Here is a 23,974-nt window from a genome sequence, read left to right as displayed (position 1 = left end):
TTATTTTTATTTTTTTTTTAATTTTATTTATTTATTTGACAGAGAGAAATCACAAGTAGGCAGAGAGGCAGGCAGAGAGAGAGGAGGAAGCAGGCTCCCTGCTGAGCAGAAAGCCCGATGTGGGGCTCGAACCCAGGTCCTGGGATCATGACCTGAGCCGAAGGCAGCGGCTTAACCCACTGAGCCACCCAGGCGCCCCTTGAATTATTTTTAATTGAGACTTGTACATTTTGGATATGATGTTATGAGTCTCTAGATCTTATTGAAACCTCTTTGATCTGGATTTTTCTGATACCTCTTTCTCTGATAGGGAAGGGAGAGATGCTATCTCATTACTGCCAGGTGGGTATAAAGGTTCAGGTTCCTCAAGCAGCTTCCATTGACACCCAAGTGGCAGGAGTATGGGGGAGGGCATTCTTTTGAGCAGGACTGGGTGTTCCCACTCTCCACTAGGCCTTCACTGCTACTGACCTGGCTAAGAGGTGTAGGAATACTTTGATATTGTTCTCCACATGGCCTCCACTGAATAGCATGCTGAATAGACGGGCCTTTTTAACACTGTGTAGTAAGGAAAGTTCTCACTCTCCCCTAAGACTCCTCTGGTATCACTCAGCTGGGAGGGAGAGGAGTATCTCATTATTTTTGTAAATCAGGCTCCGCTTGTGCTGTCCACTGATACTGTGGATGGTTATCACCTGGAAGGGGTGAAAGCCCCAGGTCCCTGGTTGACTTTCTCTGAAATCTGTGGGATATTAGAGCACCTTGGTTCAGTTTGGCAGGGATGGAAATCTACTTTTTGTTTCTGTGGATTCTATATAAATGGAGTTTGTGGCCTTTTTAAACTGGCTTTCACTTAGTATAGTGTTTTCTTTTCTTTTTAAAAATATTTTATTTATTTATTTGAGAGAGAGAGAGAGAGTGAGAGAAAGAGAGCACAAGCAGGGGGAGCAGCCAAAGGAGAGGAGGAAGCAGACTCCCTGCTAAGCAGGGACTCGACAATGGGGCTGGATCCTAGGACCCTGAGGTCATGACCAAAGACAGATGCTTAATTGACTGAGTTACCCAGGCGCCCCAGTGTAGTGTTTGCAAGGTTCACCCATATTGTAGCATTCATCACTATTTCATTTCTTTTATTGCAAGGTAATATTCCTTTGTATGGATGTACCACATTTTGTGTTGGTTCATCAGATGATGGACATTTGAATTGATTCCTCCGTTTGGTTATTATAAATAATGCTGTTATGAAAATTCATATTCAGGTTTTTGTATGGACATATTTTTAGTTCCCTTGGGTGTGTACCCAGCAGTAGAATTGCTGGGTCTCCTGTGGTATCTCTATGTTTAAGTTTTTGAGAACTCCATTTTTTAAAAATGAATTTTTGTCTAATTATATTGTGATCTCGGGAAAGAGGTCTGAGATATTTTGTAGTGCTTTTTGGATTCTTAGAAACCCCTGTCCCCAGACTTTAGGTTTATTCTCTGCTTACATCTGTGTTCTTTCTATTAAAATGGCCGGTGCAGATAATTAAGTTATTCAAGAGATCTTTAAATTAGATGAATATTAAAGTGCTTTACATCATTATTAATTTGAAGACACTGTGAATGTATAATTATTCATAGTCATGACTTTCATAGTCATAAATTTACCTGTGCTTTTTAATTATTTAGAGAAAACAAAGTGAGTGCTTGCAATTAAAAATTTTGGTGCTTCGAAATGAACTGGAAAGACAGAAGAAAGCTTTGGGACGGGAGGTGGCATTACTGCATAAGCAACAAATTGCATTACAGGATAAAGGTGAGTAAAAATACCATAAAAACAACCTAACCTCTACATTCAGTTTTCCTTTTTCATTCTTCATAGGCTCAAATAGTAATCTTTGTACAAATATGGTGATACAATTCTAAAAATTTTTTGGAACTATTTTGAAGGTGATACAGAAGGGTGTACAAAGATACACACACATTCACCCACACAATATTTCAAAATTTCAAAATGAGCACACTTATGTAGGCGGCATCTCCACTGGGAAATAGGGCATTACAAGGAGCCCAGAATCTCAGAAGCTTCCTCGTGTTCCCTTCTGTTTAGGATATTTCCAGCCAGACTAACCACTACCTTGACTTATTACACCAAAATAGGTTTTGCTTCATCTTAAACTTTATGCAAATAAAATCATATAATATGTACATTTTATGTGCTGGCTTCTGTTCAATATTTTGTTTGTAAGTTTCATCCTAACCTGCATAGTCTTAGTTCATTCTTACTGCCTGTAGTATTCCATTGTGCAAATATAGATATGAATTTATTAATTCTGGCTTTTGGCAATTTCTAGTTTGGAAGTATTAGTTAATGCTTCCATGAGCTTTCTCATACATGCTTCTTAATGAAGATTTTTTATGCATTTCTGTTGGATATAAACTTAGGAGCAGAATTACATAGTTACAAGATAGGCATATCTTCAGCTTTAGTAGATTATGTTGAAAAGTTTTCCGATGTGCTTGTGCCCATTTTACCTCCTCTCCACCCAGCAGTGTATCAGCTCTCTTGTCCTGTGTTGTTGGTGGCACTTGGAACTTTCTGTCTTTTGTATTTTAGCCTTTCTAGTGGGTATGTTGTAGTATCTCCTCACAGTTTTAATTTTGATGTCCCTGAAAACTAATGAAGTTGAACACTATTTTATGTTTCTTGCTGACTGGGATACACTCCTTTGTGAAGTACCTGTTGAAGTCTTCCTGCCAGGACCTTCTCACCTGCCCCCTCCCATCTTTTTTGCGGGGGAGAGGGTCAGTAGTTCTTTATATATTATAGATAAGGTTTCTTTGTTTGAAATATACATTTAAAAATGTATTCTCCCATTCTGTGGTTTGCCAGTTCATTCTGTTTGGTTTTTGTTTAAGATTTTTATTTATTCATTTGAGAGAGACAGACAAAACACAAGCAGGGGGAGAGGCAGAGGGAGAAGCAGGTTCCCTGCTGAGCTGGGAGCCCAATGTGGGACTCAATCCCAGGAGTCCAGGATCATAACCTGAGCCGAAGGCAGGCCCTTAACTGACTGAGCCACCCAGGCACCCTTTCTTTAATGATACCTTTACATGAATAGAAGTTCCATTTTATCAATCTTTCCTTTTATAGTTAAGATTTTTTATGTCCAATTTAGGAAATATTTGCTGCTTTTAATGTCATAAAGGTGTTATTCTATATTTTTTGAAGTGCTTTCCTATTTTACTTTTTATATTTATATTTGTAATTCATCAGGATTTGTTTTTTTGTGTATGATGTTAATAAGATTCATTTTTTCATACAAATATTCAATTGACCCACTATCATTTACTGGAAACCTTTCTCCCTTGCACTGCAGGCTCATTTTTGTCATAAACTGGTGGCCATGTACTTACCTGTCTGTTGTAGGCCCTCTGTTCCATGGATACATTTGCCTGTTCCTTTGCCATTATCTCAATGTTCTAATTTCTCTCGTGTTATAATTGATCTTTATATCTGTTAAAGTTCTTCCCCTTAGTTGTTCCTTTTCAAGATCACCTTTCTTCATCTTTGCAAGGATGGAAATCTACTTTTTCGTTTTTATGGTTGTGTCTGTTCTGGACATTTCATATAAATAGAGTCTGTGGCCATTAGCATGACCAATAACTGGCTTATTCCTATCCTTTTGCATTTTCATATGGTTCCACACAGAAAAGGAAATCTGGCTAGTATTTTGATTGGGACTACATTTAATATATTTATCAATACAATTGGGGATAATGGACATCTTTACAATATTGAGTCTTACAACCCAAGAAAATGGTATATTCCTTTGTTTATTAAATCTTTACAAAACATGAATAAGGTAAACTAATTGTTAATACATGGATGTTTCCCATAATTCATTGAATTTATTTCTATTTTTTGATGTTTTATTATACTATTATAAATGTTTAAATTTTATGTTCTCCTTCTTGCTGATGTGTAGAAATAGAACTGATTGTTTTAAAGTGGTATTGATTTTTATTATATGTGCAGATTCCTACATCACGACTCAGCATGACTTACAATGTCATGTCAGTCTGAATGTTTCAGCTGTAAAAAGCTTTTAGTTTCTTAAATATGCTTCAGTCTGTCTTGCCTGCATTTAAGCCACTGTTTAAATGTTACTTTCCCCAGGACATTTTTCACTGGCTCCCTTTCCCTTCTCCTGCCTCTGCCCCCTTGGTTAGATGTACTACCATGTGTTTCCGTAGCATCCTGTGTCCATTATAGCATTGTTAATTATTAGTTTATCCCCTCCTCTAGGCGCTAAGATCTTTGAGGGGAGACCTTGCCCATGTACTGTGTGAAAAACTTACATTCTTCGGGCATGGTGCAGTGCCTGGACTCAGTAAGCATTGAATGAATATTTATTGAATGAATGAATCCTATTCATGGTTGTCAGTCTAATGTCGTGGGCTTATTGCCAAAGAATAAAGACTTCTGTACCTTCTAGCTTAGCATTCATTGGGAAAACTGATACTCTCATGTGAAACACTATAGAAAAAAATACTATATATTGTTTGGCAGTGCTTGTTAAAGTTATCTGCGCTGCAACACAGCTTGCATATTGATTTTGAGACATGAGACTCTGATGGGATAATGCTACTTAAATTGTGAGACATTGTGAGCAGAGTGTATTTCCACAATCTCTGTTGAGTGACTCCAGATAACTAGCTAGCTGTGTACATACAAGACCTGCTTTAAGAGGTCTTCTCTTCTGTAGCAAGACTTAGTTCTTATGGTGGCGTGGAATTTTTATTATATTCAAATTGCCTGTTACCTGTAGCATGTATTTCTGCACATCTTTTTGTAGGGTCATCAATTTTAAAAATGAGAACACTATAGCATTTTAGAGGGGTTCAGGGCATTTGCCATTTTCTAAAAAGAGAAGTAATAATACTGATAGCTATAATGTTTCAGTTGCCATACTTACCACTATATAGATATGATGTTATTTAATCACCACAATAATTCTGTGAGGTAAGTACTATTATTATTGACATTTTACAGTTAGGGTCAGAGACATTAAATACCTTTCTTAAGTTCACACGGGTAGTGACAGGTGATGTTGGGATTCAAATCTATTGATTCTAAAACTCTCATTGTATAATACTGTATAATACTACATTTTACCAAAGATATGCTAAGTAAAGCCTGTGGAATGTATATTATTAACAGCATATGGTAAAAGGATAGGGAGAGTTCTCCTGTTATGTTCTCAATTGTGTTTTTTCTTATAATGATAGAGTGAAGTCCCAGGAAGTCTGTCATCAGCCTGTAAACAGATGGAATGATAAACAGTGATTTCTATCCCATTTAAAAGGCTGAGTGTAAGAGTGCCTGGGTGGCTCAGTAGGTAAAGGGTCTGCCTTCCGCTCTAGTCATGGACCCGGGGTCTTGGGATCGAGCCCAGCATTGGGCTCCCTGCTCATCAGGGAGCTTGCTTCTCCCTCTGCCTGATGCTCCCCCTGCTTGTACTCTCCCTTTCTCTCTCTGACAAATAAATAAATTAAATCTCAAAAAAAAAAAAAAAAAAGACTGAGTGTAATAATAATAATGGACGAATGGATAAGGAAGATGTGGTCCATATACACTATGGAGTATTATGCCTCCATCAGAAAGGATGAATACCCAACTTTTGTAGCAACATGGATGGGACTGGAAGAGATTATGCTGAGTGAAATAAGCCAAGCAGAGTCAATTATCATATGGTTTCACTTATTTGTGGAGCATAACAAATAGCATGGAGGACAAGGGGAGTTAGGAGAAGGGAGTTGGGGGAAATTGGAAGGGGAGGTGAACCATGAAAGACTATGGACTCTGAAAAACAATCTGAGGGGTTTGAAGCGGCGGGGGGTGGGAGGTTGGGGGAACCAGGTGGTGGGTATTGGAGAGGGAACAGATTGCATGGAGCACTGGGTGTGGTGCAAAAACAATGAATACTGTTATGCTGGAAAAAAAAATAATTGCTTATATTTATAGATTATTCATTACTGAGGCAATGACTTGTGTTTTCTATTCTTGATCTTATTTTTTTAAGATTTTACTTAATCACTAGAGAGAGAAAGAGAGCACAATCAGGGGGAGTGGCAGGCAGTGGGAGAGGGATAAGCAGACTCTGTGCTGAGTAGGGAGGGAGCCCAATGCGGGGCTTGATCCCAGGACCCTGGGATTATGACTTTGAGCTGAAGGCAGATGCTTAACCGATGAACTACCCAGACACCCCTATTCTTTATCTTATTTGGTTTTTACCTGTAGTCCTATTAATTAAGGGTATTCTTACTATCCTAATAATAAATATATATTATTATTCAATTTTCATATGAGGAAACTGAGTCTCAGAGAGGTTAAGGACTTGTCCAAAGCCACAAAGCAAGTTAGAGTGGAGCCTGTGTTCAGAGTTGCTGGTGCCTAACTCTGCAGCAAAGGAAGATTATAGGATTTTGTAGATATCTGTCCTACTGTTTTAATTCTGACAGTCAAATCAGAATTAGCACATTTTTTAAAAAAGATTTTATTTATTTATTTGACACAGAGAGAGAGATCACAGGTAGGCAGAGAGAGAGGAGGGGAAGCAGGCTCCCCACTGAGCAGGGAGCCTGATGCAGGGCTCGATCCCAGGACCCTGAGATCATGACCTGAGCAGAAGGCAGAGGCTTAACCTACTGAGCCACCCAGGCACCCAGAATTAGCACATTCTTGTATCTCCATTTTATCATGGAAATAAAGGATGAAAATGCTCAAAGTTAAATATTTGCCAGGATGGGTCAGAATTACTGATTTTTAACACTGACTCTATATTGCAGGAGCTTTCTCCCCACTTTTATACAAACTTTTGAGATGAGTATTATTTTGTATTTTCCTGAACTTTTGGAATCATTGAAAGGTTAGGATCTAACACCTTGGTCTCAAACATAAAGAGGAGAAAGAGTGCTGCTGTTGGCTGCAAAATTTCTGCCATTGTGTATCGCTATAGACTGTGGTGGTCTGCACTAGGGTGGGGGTGGGGGATTGGAAAGAAGGGGTGGCTGGATACAGATAACCAGATTTATGTACCAGTAGATCTTGTTCTACTTGGTGGGGACCGCTGTTCTTCAGAGTGATTGTGCTAGGTAATCAGAGACATATTTATTATCATTTGGGGAGAACATTTGTGTTGAACCATATTCTTGCATGCTTACACTGAATGAACTATTTAATGAATCTTGAGTCAGGTTAAAATATTTAAAAACACCTGAGTCACTGGTATTGGTAACACGAAGGGGAAAATGTATTTGTCACCTGTGCTTGTGGCTTAGATTTAGCATGTTTGCTAATCATTTGTGAAATGACTTGCTAAAATGAATATTACTGACTTCTTACATATTATGACTTCTTTTTGGAATTTGGTGCTTATCCAGGCACTTGGTTCTCAGCCCAAGAGTGCAGTTAGTATACAAAGTCAGTAATATATGATATTTAATCATTGCTACTGATTCTTCTGAATGATCTTAAAGGAATTACTTAACTCTGCAACTTTTTACACATATGTGTAGTGAGGATAGCAGCTCATAGCAGTGCCATAGGGATTAATTTGTGTGAACATTTGGGAGAAACCAGGTGCCTATTATATATTTTATATTTTTGTTTATAAAAATTTATTGCAGTAGGATGATATATTGGGAAGAAGCAAAAAGATAATTTCTGTCCATGTTGCTGACTTGCTGAGTGGCCACGTGCTCTGAGGGGCCTCATTACTCCACACCTGTAAGTTTCCCCTTCTCACTCCTCAAAGGCTGTGGTGTTCAACTTTTCTACAGCAACTTCCAGATGGGCCATGAGCTGATCCGTTCAGTATTAATGTTTATTATTGGATGCATTTTCATTGTTGGCAGATATTAGTCATTTAACTTATGATGTTAATAAAAAACAGATTTCTTCTCGTTAGTGTCTTAAACCAAATAATCTCTCCATTAATTAATTATATGTTGGCTTACAGTGTCTGTTGCCTCAACCCCCAAATCTTAGAAAAGCAACACTCCATCTAAATTAGTTTGCCTGAAACTTGGTTTAGAAAATGGTATGAAACATTGGTCTTAGGGAAATGTGTTTAGGTTATAATTTAAACACATTTTACAAATGTTGACAAAATCTAAGAACTCTTCAGTGTGCCTGGGGAGTGATATGAACTTTTTAAAAGCACAGTTCTCTAAGCTTTGTAGGAAGTGGCTATTTTTTAATGCAGTTAATTTTCTTGATAGTAACAATAACGTATATAAGGTACTTTATAGTTAGAAAGTGCTTACACAGAGATTATCGTATTTGATCTTTAAAGTATCCCTGAGACCTTGGTATGGCAAATATCATTATCTTTGTTTCATATATATGAGATAACTGAGAAGATAAGTGACTGGGGCCAGTTATGAACAGATAGTTCAGAACAAATTTGGGATGTTGACCTAGACCTTTATCTCTAAACTCTGTGCTTTTGTCACTATTCCATATTATCTAAAACCTTACAAAATACATTCATTTAAACCCTGCATAAATCTTAAAAAGTGAGTGACTTTTATTGAAATTCCATAACATGCTAGATATTTCACTTATGGTATATTATTTAGTTCCTAAAAGGGCCCCAAGATAATAATTTCCCCCCATTTTATCAAATGAGAAAAATTGGGCCTCAGAGACATTTGTCACAAATAAGAGCAGATCCAAATTCAAATTTAGGTTTCTCTGACTCCAACACCTGTCTTGTTTCTACGAAACAAAATATTGTTGCTTTCTCTAGTATGTGCCCAACAGATAAATTGACTAATGGTTTGCTAGTTTTCCATTTGGCTTGTGGACTATTAGATAAAGAACTTTGTTCTACTCTATACCTTTTTATTATAGGGTGGGTGAAGTGATTTTTTTTTTTTTTCCCAAAGATGTCTTTGATTTGGTTACATCTTAATTCATTAAGAGGTCTGGATTAAAAATCTGCCATTCTCTCATTTTTCTCCCTAGACTTGTCATTCAACCTTTTTGGTCTTATCTTCTCTTCACAAACAAAAAATTTTGAATTATGCAGTCCAGATTTCTTACATCTCTAATACTCTGTTTACCTCAGAAAGTTAAGATTGGCAAAAAGGAGCGGAATCTGTTAACCTTTTTTTACAAATCTCTTTATTTTTCCAAGTTTGGTACCAACAATGTATTTCCCAGCAATGAAAGGTACAAAAATAGAGAGCAAGAGAGATTCTCTGACCCTAAGTGTGTATATGTGTCTATAGACGTTGTTTATTAACTGGGAAGGCATGTGGTGGGACCTTCTGTTTTAAAGATCATCAATTCATTTTGCTAAGCAAGAGCAAAAACAAGCACATTCTTTTAGTAATGTAGTGTGTAGAAGTCAGTTATGTCAGATTTCATTGCTGAGATTTAGGGAAAAAAATCCTCTTGGTGGGGCGCCTGGGTGGCTCAGTGGGTTAAAGCCTCTGCCTTCGGCTCGGGTCATGATCCCAGGGTCCTGGGATCGAGCCCCACATTGGGCTCTCTGCTCAGCAGGGAGCCTGCTTCCCTCCCTCTCTCTCTGCCTGCCTCTCTGCCTACTTGTGATCTGTCTGTCAAATAAATAAATAAATAAATCTTTAAAAAAAAAAATCCTCTTGGTAATTTCAGTAAATAGAAAGTTTTGATCCTTTATTGCCAAAATAAGAAATGTTTTATATGGAGTTTCCATCAATTATGATCATTTCTTTTTTAAATTTAATTTAATTATTTTATAATTTTTTAAATTATTTATTTATTTGACAGAGAGAGACACAGTGAAAGAGGGAACACAAGCGGGGGCGGGGGGTGGGAGAGGGAGAAGCAGGCTTCCTGCTAAGCGGGGAGCCCGATGCAGGGCTTGATCCCAGGACTCTGGGATCATGACCGGAGCTAAAGGCAGATGCTTAGCAACTGAGCCACCAAGGCACTCCAGTTATTTATTTTATAATAAATTTGAGTAAGATGAGCTATGTACCTAGTTCTACTTAATTAGTTTCTTTTTGGTCGGTAAAGTATTGTGCTTTTTTCTCATAAAAGAAGAATCACACAGTATTTTTAAATTGAGGCTCCAGTTTCTATTAAAAGGTTATTGATTTCTATTTGAAATTATAAAGACATTATTAAGTATTATGTAACAGTTTTTTCCTCTTCCATCATAAGGTCACAAATTGAAAAGTCACCTTACTGACTTTATAATTCAAGATATATTTATTTGTAATGATAGCAGAATTTAAATTTTATTAGTCTGTGTATATGTTCTGATTTTTTTATAGCCGTCTGACAGAAATTCCTAAGCAGACTTCCTTCAAAATTATTAATATTTGCCTTTCAAAAACTTCTGAACCTGAGGACAGTTTTTCCCTGGGGCTTATGCTATTAAAGTTTCTTTACTTTGAGCTGTTGACATTGTATGTAGCATGTGAAAGCAGAGAACTTGGCAGTGGGGAGGACAAATCTGGGTCCTGAGTAAACTTCAGGTTTTCTTTTCAGAATGATTGTTTCCATGTATTTATAATTATTTATTCCAGTAATGTCCTAATTGGATTGTAGGGAAGGTAAACTATCATATTTTAATCTCCCTCTTTTGTAATGGAAGGTATAGATGGGCAGAAATAAGCCATCTGACAGAATTTTCATTTGGCTTGCCATCATTTTTCTCTACTGGAATTCCAAAAAGCTAGATGTGGCATTTACAAAGAATACTTTTGCAATTGGCTGGTTCAACACAGAGATTAGAAGAGGTCAGAAAGCATGTAAAGGAAACAGGAAGAACACTGAGTATGTGTATGCATGTGTACCTTCATCAAGCTCTTTAGTCATCATTTGTGGAATACCAACAACGACCCCAGCATCAGTAAGATGTTAGAAACGTAATCACAGGTGTGATAAGTATATGACACAGATATTTCGAAGATGTTATAGGAGCACAGAAGGTAAGTATCTGAAAGTCAGCACCGGGTAAAGGAGGTGACCCTTAGGTTGAGTCTAGAAGAATACTTCCCAGATAGAGGGAACACTTTATACAGAAGCATAGAGGTAGGTTAGAGAATTGTAGGTAATTCTAGTAAAGCTACAGCTAAGGATACATTTAAGTAAGGGTCCATAGGAGAAGCCACAGGGGTAAGGAATGCCTTAATCATAAACGTTTTTGTTGAAAGGGCTGGGGATCTACTGAAATAACTTAAGCAAGCTTCTCAAAGACAAAAGGTAGATGAAACCATATTGAGGACTACAGTACAGATTGGGAATTAAACGTATATTTTAGAAAGTTCTCTTTGAAAAGTTGAGGATGGAGAACTGTTGGGGAGTTATTACAATAATCTAAGTCTTCCATAATTAAAATCAAAACAGATTGGCAATGTAAAGGGAGGAGGGAGTGTATAGGTTCCAGGAATATTTCGATGATAGACTCCTCTGTTAATGGCTTGGTGGGTTTGAGGAGAGAGGGAGAGAAGGACTTAGGATGGTTTCCAGTTTCTATTTTTGACAACTGGCCAGATGATTAAACAAAGACAAATGCTGGAGGAAAAGCAGATATTGGGGTAAAGAGAGAAAAAGGAAGAATTAATTAAGACTTCCAATTTTGGATACTTACCTAGTCGGTAACATAAGAAACAAGAAACCAACTAAAGTAAATATCAGGTTGTGACAAGTGCTAAAAACAAACTATGATGATAGACGATAACTGTGGGAGACCATTTCTGCAGAGATTGCTCAGAAAAGGTTTGCCTGAGGAGCTCAGCCTTGAAGGTAAGAATTGCTGGAAAAACAGAGGAAACGGCAAGTGAAAAGGCTTGGAAAGGGCTTGGACTGTGGAACAGAAAAGAGGCCACTGTAGCTGGAACATAATTTTTTAGGAAGAGAGCAGTGTGACTGACATGGGTTGGAATGAAAAGAAATTCGGAGTTTATATAAATGAAGCTATTTGCCTTACCCACTGAACAGGAGAAGGCTAAGAAAATGGCACAGGGGCAGGTTTCCATATTAGGTAGTGGGTAGGACTGTGAAGGCATCTGATTATTTCAGGATGGTACAAGGTGAGACAATTGTATTCAATTTAGAGGTTGTTTACGGATTGAGGGGAATGTGTGGAGTAGTCAGGTCCAAGAGTGGGAAAGCACATTGAGGGAATTAGAGTAGGATTGATAGTGGACAGTGTGCCTAGAAGGCTCTGTGCTTGTATGTTTAAAGTAGAATCAATCAGACTGATTGTGTAATTTTCTTTACCCACTCAGAGCTTCATGAGAGCAGGTTGAGAGAATGAAAATGTTGAACAAAAGTGAAATTAATGCCCATTTTACAGATGAGGAAAATGAAATTCAGAGAAGTTGAGACTTGTCTAGAGTCCTGAAAGTAGCATATGTAGGATTTCAACCCTGGTCTTTCTGCTTCCTGAGTACGGGGGCTTTCCAGTATAGTACTCTGCCTCCCGTAGGATCTGCCTATTTTATTGAAACACTAAAATGAGCTCTGACCTTGTTAGCCATCAAGCCAATTGTGTAGAATTATGAAAGGAATCCACTGCTTCCCACTGCATGTTAGAAGGAAGTTCTTTAGGGAGAAAAAAAATTTATTGGCACTAAATTCAGAGAGGAATTTAGCATGCAATTTCTTCTGTGCAGTGTATTAAATACCATAATGAAATATAGTCAATTGCAATTTTGCAAAAGTTACAGCAAGAAATATCTGTTAACCCTTGAGAAGGGCAGCATCATAAATCATAGTACAGAAAAGGCAATTCTGCAGGGAAGGAAACTAAAATAGTTCAAGTATATTGCTTTTTGGTCATCTGACTTGATGTAGAGAACCCAGAAGAATGACGGTTTATTGGTTTTAACTTTAATTTTAACAGGAACTGGCCATTGTCCAGTCTGAGACCAAACTCTCTGGTGAGAGAGAGCCCAAAGAGTCTGTGTTTTGTTTTGCCGATGGAAGCAAGATTCATATTCTTTAGCTATTAGATTTTCAGGAAACAGCATTGACATTTGGTTATTAAAATTAAGCATCTGACTGGAGTTCTTGCTGAACAGAGAAGCCATCTTCCTAGTGGAGTGGAATGTTAGTGTGTACATGGAAAGGGCCAAACATTTCAGAAAGCCATTTTGGAATATGGTAAACCAAGCATATGCATTTGCTCTCTCTCTCTCCCTCTCAAGGACCCAGTGATAGATCGTAAAGATACTTGCATAAAGAATGAACCAGTGGTCGTGGTGAAAATAACAGAGGGTACCAATGGAATAGCAAAGATTTTGACACAGTTCTCAAAAACACTACATAGATATGATTGTTTTGATGCATAAACTGGAGTAGAGAAAAACTGCAGCATTTAACACAAATAGAAAAGGTTTTTGGTACAACTCTCAGAGACTTCAACTTGGAATTTCCAAGTATAGAAATCAGGAATGATGGAGCAATAATTCAGGTAGCTGGGCCTACTAGCTCATTTTCTTTTCTCTGTGAATTTGGAGTAACTTCCTATAATACTTGCTCCAACTGCTTTCTAAACATAATGGATTCTTGACCTAGTTAGGTCCCATGGTACAAGGGTTTGGCATTGGAAGGTGGAACAGAGCCTGGCTCTGGACTTTTACACTTGACCTAGAGGGAAAACATGAAAGGCAGCTCTACTTAGAAGTGAAATGCCTAAGAGTAACACAATCCCAAAGTGAAGTTCTCCTTACTTGACAGTTGTGGTGGTTTAAACGTAAAGGTACTACCTTCTTCCAGTATGGCATATATACTTGGAAGGAAAGCCCAATTGTCAATAGGACCTACCCGCTTACACTGAGTTGGCATTTGGGAATAATGCCTTTCATGTAAATAAATCTTTATAGCTTCAAAAGAAATCTACACTAGTTGCCTGTACTAATCAGTTTAATTGCTTGTCCATGGATTTTTTAAAAGATTTTATTTGTTTATTTGACACAGAGAGAGAGAGAGCCACATACATGGAAAGCAGGGAAAGCCATAGGCAGAGGCAGAGGGAGAAGCAGGCCCCCTGTTGAGCAGGGAGCCTGCCTCAGGGCTCCATCCCAGGACCTCGGATTATGATCTGAGCCAAAGGCAGAGGCTTAACCAGCTGAGCTGAGCCACCCAGGCACCCCCGTTCATGGGTTTGAAGGGAAAACCAAGGGTCATCATATATTTGAGGAAAACAGTATGAACTAGCCCAAGTTGAACAAACAGAATAGCAGACCCAAAAGGAGCAGAAAATACAAAGAATCAGATTCGACTTCTAGCACCTGCCTAGGATGTAAAAAGGTAGAAGGAACTTCATTTCAACTCTGACAACAAGAGAAAGCTGGGTAATGTACAAACTCAACTTTTCTTGAATCTAAAGAACTAAGATTACAGGTCAACCAAGGAGCCTGATACGTAAGAAAAGATGAGACAGGATATGAGGGCTCACTCACTAATGGCAGAGCACAGGGGGAAGTTGGGCCACTGTCTAAGAAGGCGAAATAATTTAGTCATAATTTTTTTTTAAAGATTTATTTATTTATTTATTTATTTGATAGAGAGAGAGATCACAAGTAGACGGAGAGGAAGGCAGAGAGAGAGAGAGAGAGAGAGAGAGGGAAGCAGGCTTCTTGCTGAGCAGAGAGCCTGATGTGGGACTCGATCCCAGGACCCTGAGATCATGACCTGAGCCGAAGGCAGCGGCTTAACCCACTGAGCCACCCAGGCGCCCCTAGTCATAATTTTTAACAAATTGCTAACCACTAAGTCCGCACTCCTGTAAGACTATATAGGAACTAGAAGGCAGTTCACACCTGTGTATAGTTTATTCTGTGTGAATCTACACTGGATATTCACAAGATTGGAGACAGGGTAGAAGATGTAGAAAGCCTCCCTTGGTGTGGTATAGGTCTAGAGGGATGGGAGTGGATACTGTTGTTAGAAAGCACAACTCTTCTCTAAGAACAAAAACATTAAGCTTCTGGAGGAGGAGCTGTTAAGCCCTGCAATCCCCTTGGAATAGGTGAAGGACTGGAGGAAAAAAAAAAAAAAGAAAACATTGCCCTTAAGGGTGGGGCAGGAACCTTGTTGCACCTGGACTGTTAGAAACCTTCTATCCCTAAGGGAAGGACAGTATCATTGAGAAAGCCCTACCTGATACCTAAGGACACAGGGTCTGTTTAACTCAAACAAGATGAAAGAAAAACTCTGCTCTCCTCCCCAACCAGGCTGGAGAGCCACCACAGTGTGCCATCTGAGGAGTGACTCGCTCTTGTTTCAGTGCGGGTTTACATGGAATACCCAAATCTGAGTGTGGAACAGGTTCACTGAGCAAAAGCCTCCCGCAGATCATCTCCACCATCATCACCACCTCCAGTAAGGGGGAGTTAGAGGAAATTTGAAGAATGCGTTACACTGAAGGTAACAACAAAACAGCAACCACAAAACTCGAACGTAGCCCAGTTCCTAATTGTATTGATGCAATTCCCATAACAGCAGAAGATGCATGCTCTTTTCTTGCTCTATTGTTCTGTGTTCTCTGTTGCACATGATGGTGAGTATTCAATCAAAATTTTTGAGACAGGGAAAAACAAAAATGAAAAAAAAACCATCATTATCTCTCCCCCCACCCAATACCACCAACAAAATGTTATTGAGAAGAAATTAACTCAGAAGAAGAAAAAAACCTCAGCAGTGACTCAGATGTTGGGACTATCAGAGAATTTAAAATAACTACAATTAATGTGCTTTAGGCTTTTGTGGCAAGGTGGATAACAAGCATGACTAGGTAGTAAATTTCAGCTGAGAGATGTAAACTATAAAATATACAAGTCTAATGGATATGCTGTGAAGAAAGAACACAGTAACAGAGGTGGAGAATGCCATTGACAGACTCTTCCGTAAATGTGATACAACTAGGAAAAGAATACGTGAACTCGAATATAAATCAATAGAAATTACCCAAACTGAAGTGCAAAGAGACTCAGACAAAACTAAGATAATTCATTATCACCAGTCCTATATCTTACAAAATGTTAAAAGAAATTCTTGGGGCACCTGGGTGGCACAGTTGGTTAAGCTTCTGATTCAGTTTCAGCTCAGGTCATAATCTCAGGGTCATGAGATTGAGCCCCAATTCAGGCTCTGTGCTCAGTGCACAGTCTGCTTGAGATTCTCTTTCTCCCTCTGCCCCTCCCATTCTCATTCTCTCCTTTCTCTCTCTGAAATAAATAAATATATCTTAAAAAAAAAAAAAAAGAAAAAGAAAAAAAATTCTTCAGCAGAAGGAAAATGATACAGACAGAAACTTGGCTCTACACACAAAAAATGAGATATCCAGAAATGGTTTAAGATATTATAAACACATTTTTTCTTATTTATAATTATGAAGGACTATTTTCTAATGCAAAAATAGCAATGTTTTGGAATTTAAAACATGTGTAAAGTAAAATGTGTGAGGAATGTGAACAGTGGGAAAAGGAAGAATTGGGAGTATGGTACTTAGAGTTTTTTTAATATTCTACATGAAGTATAATTTTTTTATATTCTACATGAAGTATACTACATAAGTAGTATAAATATAATCATATTCTACATGAAGTAGTATAATAGTATTTGAAGTTGGACTTATTTATTAACGTTAAATATACTGTAAACTCTGGGGCAACCACCAAAAATTTAAAATGGAGGTAAGATAGCCAGTAGTGAAGAAAGAGGGAATGGTAAAAAATATTCAATCCAAAAGCATAAAAAAAAGATAAAGGAGCAAAGAATAGGTGGAACATACAGAAAACAACTAGCAAAATGGTAGATTTTAAGCTAAACATCAATTATATTAAGTGTAAGCAGTCTAAATATCTCAGTTAAAACACTGAGATTGTTCAGATTTTATATTAAAAAAGACCCAACTAAATGCTGTCTCTAAGAAACCCACTTTTAATATAAAGGTAGATTGGTTGATTAAAGGCAAAAGAATAGGAATCGTACATCATGCAAATATGAATTAAAAGAAGGCCAAAGTGGCTATATTAATAATAGACAAAGATTTCAGAACGATGAATATTAACTGTGATAAAGACAGATTTTAAAAACATTGTGGTGGAGGAGTCAGTCACAAAAAGACATAATAATTCTAAATATGTATAACAGAGCTTCAGAGTATATAGATAGTAAAAACTGGTAGAACAAAGAAGAAATAGCCAAATCTATGTTTGTAGCTGGAAACCACAACACTTATCTCTCACTAGTTCATAGAACAAGTGAAGACAAAATCAGTAAGGAGAAAAGACTTTAACAACACTACTAACTAACTTGACCTGATTAAGAGTGGACCACTGCAATGCACACCAGCAGAATATACCTTTTTTCATGTGTACATGGAATATTCAGTTAGGCCATAGTTGTTATCGCAAATACGAAAGAGTCAAATGATGTATAATACGGTCTCTGACTAAAAGAAAGAAACTAGAAATCACTGATAGATATCTGGAAAATTTCAAATATTTGATAATTGTTCAACACATACATGGGGTGGGTGGTGGAGGTTGTCAACCTGAATGTCATCTGAAATCATGGAGGGTGAATATTTGGGGAGGACCTATACTGTGGCTAAAAAAAGATAAGTGGTGTTCCTTGATTATGTTCGGTTTGGGGGGCAAAGTTAACAACGTATGGATCATTTAAATACAGTTGAGAGAGGAGAGAAATATGTTGATAAAATTACTTAGGTTGGTGAATTTATGCAGAGGTCTAACTGTATTATGGTCAGTAATGTACTTCTTGTTCCTTCCTGCAGGAGATGTGCAGACTAGTTGAAGGCCCCCTTTCCTATTGGATTGCGGTTTATGAAACTAATTCCCTTTGTAAGATCCAGAGATTAGTGTGTCTGGATCTAAGAATGTTTTTCTGTGCCTCAGTATTTCTGGTGTTATCAGGTCTGGATTGTCAAGGACAGAAGATGCTCTCATTTCTTAGAATAGGAAGACGTGAAAGGACTTTATGATCACATAAATGGAAATGTGGGTTACAAAAGTTGATATAAATACAACAATCAGGCATATAAACAAATACAAATCTCTGTGTAGAGCTAAAGCAAACACTTAAAGGAAATTAAATGTTCTGTAATGGGATTGGGATATGGGGTATCAGTTAAAATGTGGAATATTCATATAATTCACATCCATGGAGTTGAATTTTACACAGCCATTAAACATTACAACTCAGACTATCTGTCAACATGTAAAAATGCTTATGACATAATATGGAAAAATTAGAATATACATTTCCTACACACTGTGATTGTAGCTAAAACTACTTATATTTATGAATTAATAATAAGTAGTCAAAATGCAAGTAATTTTTTCTGTTCTACTTTTTATACTTTCAGAAATGTTGTATAGCATCTGTAGGTGAAAAGAAATTAACCACTTTTTTAGAAAATCAACTTCATTTTTCAGAGCAGTTTTAGGTTCATAACAAAATTGTGCTGAACTTGTAAAGATTTGCCATATATTGCAAACTCCCACACTTGCATAGCCTCCCCCATTAGCAACATCCCTCACCAGAAAGGTCTGTTTATTACAATTGATGAACCTTCAGTGAATAAGCAGGAACACCTAGAGTCCACAGCAACTTTCTTTTAAAACGAAGTTGTCTGAATTTTGAAATCTCATCAGGGTTTCTTGGTTAGCAATCCAGAAATCTGGAGGCAGAGACTCTTATTCTTTGATTCCTGCTAGAGGCCAGACTTGTGTCAAATTGAACAAGTTGGGAGGTTTTTTCCAGTGAACCCTCCAGAAGACCTCTATACCCAGCTTACTTTGCCTCCGAACTCTATTCCTTCAGGGTCAGGGGATGGTCTCTGCCTTTTTGGTTGTTGGTAAGCAGTCCTATCTGCAGTATTACATCGGGAATTGTCTCCCTCTGTCTCTAGGAAGTGCGTTTTCAGCTGAGCACCTCAAGCTTCAAGTCCAGAAGGAATCCCTGAATGAATTAAGGAAGGAGTGTACTGCGAAAAGGTAAACATGGCCCTGAGAATAATGGTTAAGAGTGTTGGGTTTGCTTTGAGGTTGGGATTTGGAAAAGTAGCATTCTTTGAAAGTTGGTGGTATTAACCTACATTCGGCACACGTCAGTGCCACATTAATTTATTCAACAAATATTTATGAAACATCTACTCAGTATTGTAGCCATAATAAGAGTTCCTAGTGTATAGTCATAATCAGAAACGTGAACATTGTTTTTCTAGTGTTTAAGGCCACAGCACCATGACTTAATGTCTGAATCTTCTCTTCCCATCTTCTACAATAGGGTAGCTTATTTTCTTCAGTCATTTGTTTAGTGTTAGTCCATTGGGATTACTGCCACAGCTTCTAGCTTATCTAACATCAGTCTGTCTTTCCAGTTCATCCTCCATGTTGCTTACCAGACCTCTCCTCTTTTTTATTTTTATTTTTTTGCGATTTTATTTATTTATTTGAGAGAGAGAGAGTACGCACATGAGCAGACGGAGAGGCAGAGGGAGAGGGAGAAGCATTGAACAGGGAGCCTGATGCGAGGCTTGATCCCAGAACCCTGGGATCATGATCTGAGCTGAAGGCAGATGCTTAACTGACTGAGCTACCCAGGCACCCCAAACCTCTCCTGTTAAAATATGAGGTTTACCATAATTTTTTCTCCTCTTAAGAAGTCATGGTGATTATTTTGCTTAATTTTCAAATAACCTTCAATAAATCGGCACTATACAACTGTAGCTAATTTCAGTCCTCCACAGCATTCAGTTAACAGATGCTAATAGTTTTTCTCTTTATTTTTTTCCAGCACATGCTTAATTTGATGCCACCTCTGTTCTTTTGCTCATGTTTACTCACTTTTTCTGGAAAGCCATCTCATCCTACATTTTTCTTCAAGAAACCTTAGCAGTTGAGCATTCAAGAATGTTAGACCTGGAAAGAACCGTGGAGATCATCTGGTCTGATCTTCTCAATTTGCAGATAGGAAGGCAAGGCTCTGGGAAGTTACTTTGTCCTGATCACAAGGAAAACAGGACTAGATCCCTTTAGGTCTTTAGTACTCCTTGTGTTTCCCACTACTTTTACATTCCACTGTGACCTACAGTTTTTCTGAATCCCTCTTTTTCTTAAATCGTTAACACAGTTGAGCAGGTTAATTTATCCTATAGATGTTTTATCTCTTGGTCTTATGTCTTTAGTTCAAGAGAAGAGGTACATCTCTTGCCACAACTTACTGTTTATTCTTTTTATTCTTTTATTTTCTGAATATGGCAGCAGGTTATTTTTTGAGGTAGCCATGAGTGAGAAAGCGAAGACTTCCTTAAAAGAATCAGAAATGAGATTGGCCTCAGATTAAATGAGACCCTAGTCTGCTTACTGAGTCTCTCTAAATTTTGTATGTATCCTTGTTTGTAAAATGGGTGTAATGATATCAACCTAATTGAGTTGTAATGATTAAAGCCATTTATAAAGCTCCTGACATAGAGTGTTAGGTGCTCGGTTAATGATTATTTTTACCCTTTACATCTCTTAGCATGGTGTTAGACACACACAATAGACCTCAGTATATTTTATCTTGATTTATACTATTTAGAGACAGGTCAGGAGTCATGTTAGCTATTATTCTTGACTACTTTGTTTCTGTGGCCTACTGCAGGCCATTTAATCTTCCTCCACATCAGTTATGTGGAAATAAATGTTAACAAGCATGAAAAAAATTTTTTTTTTAAACAAGTTTGCTTTTTATCTTTGCTCATCAGGGAACTCTTTCTGAAGACGAATGCTCAGTTGACAATTCGTTGCAGGCAATTACTATCTGAACTTTCCTACATTTATCCTATTGATTTGGTAAGTTTCAAATTTTCTGGAAAGAAAAACATTTTTTTTAAAGATGGTTTCTGTTTGAAATGTTTTCTCAATGAAAAAACTCATTGCTCAGCATAAAACCCTCTAGTCCCATCCACCTTGTTGCAAATGGCAAGATTTCATTTCTTTTGATGGCTGCATAATATTCCATTGTATATATATATGACATCATCTTTAGCCATGGGGGTAGGGAAGGAAAAAATGAAACAAGATGGGATAGGGAGTGAGAAAAACCATAAGAGACTCTTAATTTCACAAAACAAACTGAGGATTGCTTGCGGGGAGGGGAGGTCTGTGGAGAGGATGGTTGGGTTATGGACATTGGGGAGGGTATGTGATATGGTGAGTGCTGTGAAGTGTGTAAGCCTGACGAATTCACAGACCTGTACCCCTGGGACAAATAATGTATTATATGTTAATAAAAATAGTAAAAAAAAGAGGAAAAATTATTTAAAAAGGAAATACTAATAAACTCATTGCTACAGTATTAATCACATGCGCTGTCATAATTTATTCAGAAGCTAATATCTATTTAAAAAGTGGGTGCATTTTAGGTTCCACCATTTGTTTTTTTGTATCAGTTTGGTGGTGGAATGCACTCAACTTCATCTGAAAGAATGCCAAATAACTTCTGGTCTCTTTAAGATCTTTTTTACTCAGCTAGATTATCAACTACCATCAATTCTGACACATACATGCAGAATTGTATATGTACTGCTTTAAAAATATAACTGGTAATTAATTTGTATTAGTACTACTTAGGAAATTCCTGGGGTAACTGTCAGGATGTGAAGTTTTTGAAACTAGTTTCTTAAAGTAAATGTGAAAAATAAAACTTCACTAAAGTTAAAATGATGAGAATTCTTTTTTAGAGAGCCAGATCACTAAATTTGAAGGTTTTATTTTCTTTTTAATGAAAAACGATTTAAAAGACTAATTTTCTGAGAGGAAAGCTAATGGGATTTTAGGTTGTTCACAGAATCTTGTTAATTCCACTTAAAAATCTTCATTTATAACTATGAATTGATCAAGGGATATTTTTGTAATAAAAATTTTACATGGCTTTTTGCTTGGACATGATGTTTTAAATGTTTATATTATTGAAAATTTCAAGTATATACAAATGTACAGATAGTAGTATAATGAATTATTATATACTCGTCGCCCAGCTTCAACAATATTATCATTATGATAATATTTTGAGTGTAGGACAGTATTGTCTTTGATTTAACACTGACCTCCTGAATTCTTCGAGATTTGACTTAGGGTTTCTTTGCTTTACATGGAAAAAGAATTAATTTCATTCTTTGGTTATATTCACAGAATGAGCATAAGGATTACTTTGTATGTGGTGTCAAGTTGCCCAATTCTGAGGACTTCCAAGGTATTTTATTTCTTTTTGCATCTAATGATTTATATAATAACTGGGTATGTTTCAGAGAAAAACAGAGATTTCTTTAAGTGTTGGTTGCCTAGCACTTTATCCAGAGGGTTTTTGGACCTTCTCTCCCTTCCCAGATGAAAGAACATAGTCAGATTCTCTGATGGGAGACGTAAGAGAGTATTTAATTCTAATCATGGGGGAAAACTATTAAGTTGTCTATTTGAAATTTAAAGGAAAATCGTTTTAAGTGAGCTTTAAGAAAATTAGACAGTTGGTTTCTTAAAAATACGAATAATCACTCTATCCTTTTGGTTTGATTTTCCTGAAAAATTTGTCTCTGGGTGCAGGAGAATAACAAACACTAATCTGTTCTGTTGTTATTTAGAAAATCACATTTCTGGTAACATGAAACCACTACTATGGTTTCAACATTTATTATACTGTCATTTTTGTCCTCTTTCCAGTAAGAAAAAATGACATTAAAGACATTATAGGCTATGATTCTTAGTAATTGCTATATTTAAAGTATTTTAATTTTCCTAATCTCTTTACCAGTAGGGCAAAGAAAAGAACGTATTTTATTTGACATATTGGTAAAGAGGTTTTTGTTTTTTTTTTAATTGTTAGTAGAGTGGGTTCTTTTCCCTTAGCCTATACAGTGCTTTGAGGCCTACTAAATAGCTTCATGGATTATTCCCAAAGGTGGTGTATTATCTATTTGGGAAGAAGTTATTAAAAAAGGGCATTGCTAGTTTTGTTTCAGACTTTCTTCCATTTCCCAATAAAGAAAATGTTATTTATGGTCATTTAACATTTGAGGCTAACTTGTTACCTCCTTTGGCCTTTACAACAGCCCTTACAAGAAGTAGTTGGGACAGAATATGAGTGATAAAACAGGAATGGGAAAACCTATGTTAAAGTCCTGGTTCTCTTTCTAGAAACCATGTAGTTTGGAACAAGCCATCCATACTTTGAGTTGATTTCCCAATCAATAGTATGAACATATTGATTCATGTCCTTACCAGTTCTGCATTATTGTTGTGCAGATTAGATCTGTAAAAGCATGACATTTGCCTAATCTTTAATCCTTACAAAAACAAAGGAAACCTATAAAGAAAGTGGTATAATTTCATATTACAACGTATAAATGAGCTATTTAGTGACTTGCTCAAGACCACAAAGCTAGGTAATGATCTAGCTGGAATTTGTTTGGTTTCCATTATAAAATATTCCAATCTCTTTAAGTCATACAAATGTGCTTTGGTATTAATTTTGGGCAAAGTAAGGACGTCCTGAAGGTCATAGCACATCTTTTTCCTCATTTCTTCATTCAGCAAACCTTATTAAATACCTTGAGCCCTGTTCCAGGGATACAAAGCATTCATTCATTGGAAAATATTAATTGAGCACACCGATATGCCAGGCACTGTGCCGGGTTTTGAGGATATAATAATAGAAAACACAAATACGTTCTCTTCCTTTCATAGAGCATAATATCTATTAAGAGAGACAGCCAATAAATAAGAAGGAATATGCTATCAGAGACAATAGGGGAACCTACTTTAGATAAAGCAGTCAAGGAAGACCTGAGGGGAAACATTTAGCAGCAGAGTTGAAGGTTGAAAGAATCTAACTCTGCTGCATTTGGGGGAGGAGCTTTCCGAGAAGAGGGTGCAGCAAGTACGAAGTTCCTGATGGAGGAATAGGCTTGACATA

At 37.1% G+C, this 23,974-nt stretch overlaps 1 protein-coding gene across 2 annotated transcripts in view; it reads left to right on the top strand.

The window, feature by feature from the left end:
* Positions 1 to 23,974, top strand: part of UVRAG (UV radiation resistance associated) — a 307,325-nt gene that overhangs the window by 158,180 nt on the left and 125,171 nt on the right. For both annotated transcript variants that reach the window (XR_007120854.1, XM_047690725.1), the window contains exons 8-11: positions 1,669 to 1,795; positions 18,930 to 19,014; positions 20,769 to 20,856; positions 22,198 to 22,258. Coding sequence is in view for 1 of the 2 variants with exons in the window: in XM_047690725.1 (XP_047546681.1) it covers positions 1,669 to 1,795; positions 18,930 to 19,014; positions 20,769 to 20,856; positions 22,198 to 22,258 (361 nt within the window). In the remaining variant the exon portion in view is untranslated. The remainder of the gene's footprint in view (positions 1 to 1,668; positions 1,796 to 18,929; positions 19,015 to 20,768; positions 20,857 to 22,197; positions 22,259 to 23,974) is intronic.

This window comes from Lutra lutra, chromosome 10 (assembly GCF_902655055.1).
Source record: "Lutra lutra chromosome 10, mLutLut1.2, whole genome shotgun sequence".
NCBI classification, from domain to species: Eukaryota; Metazoa; Chordata; class Mammalia; order Carnivora; family Mustelidae; genus Lutra; species Lutra lutra.
This window is presented reverse-complemented; position numbering and strand designations above follow the sequence as displayed.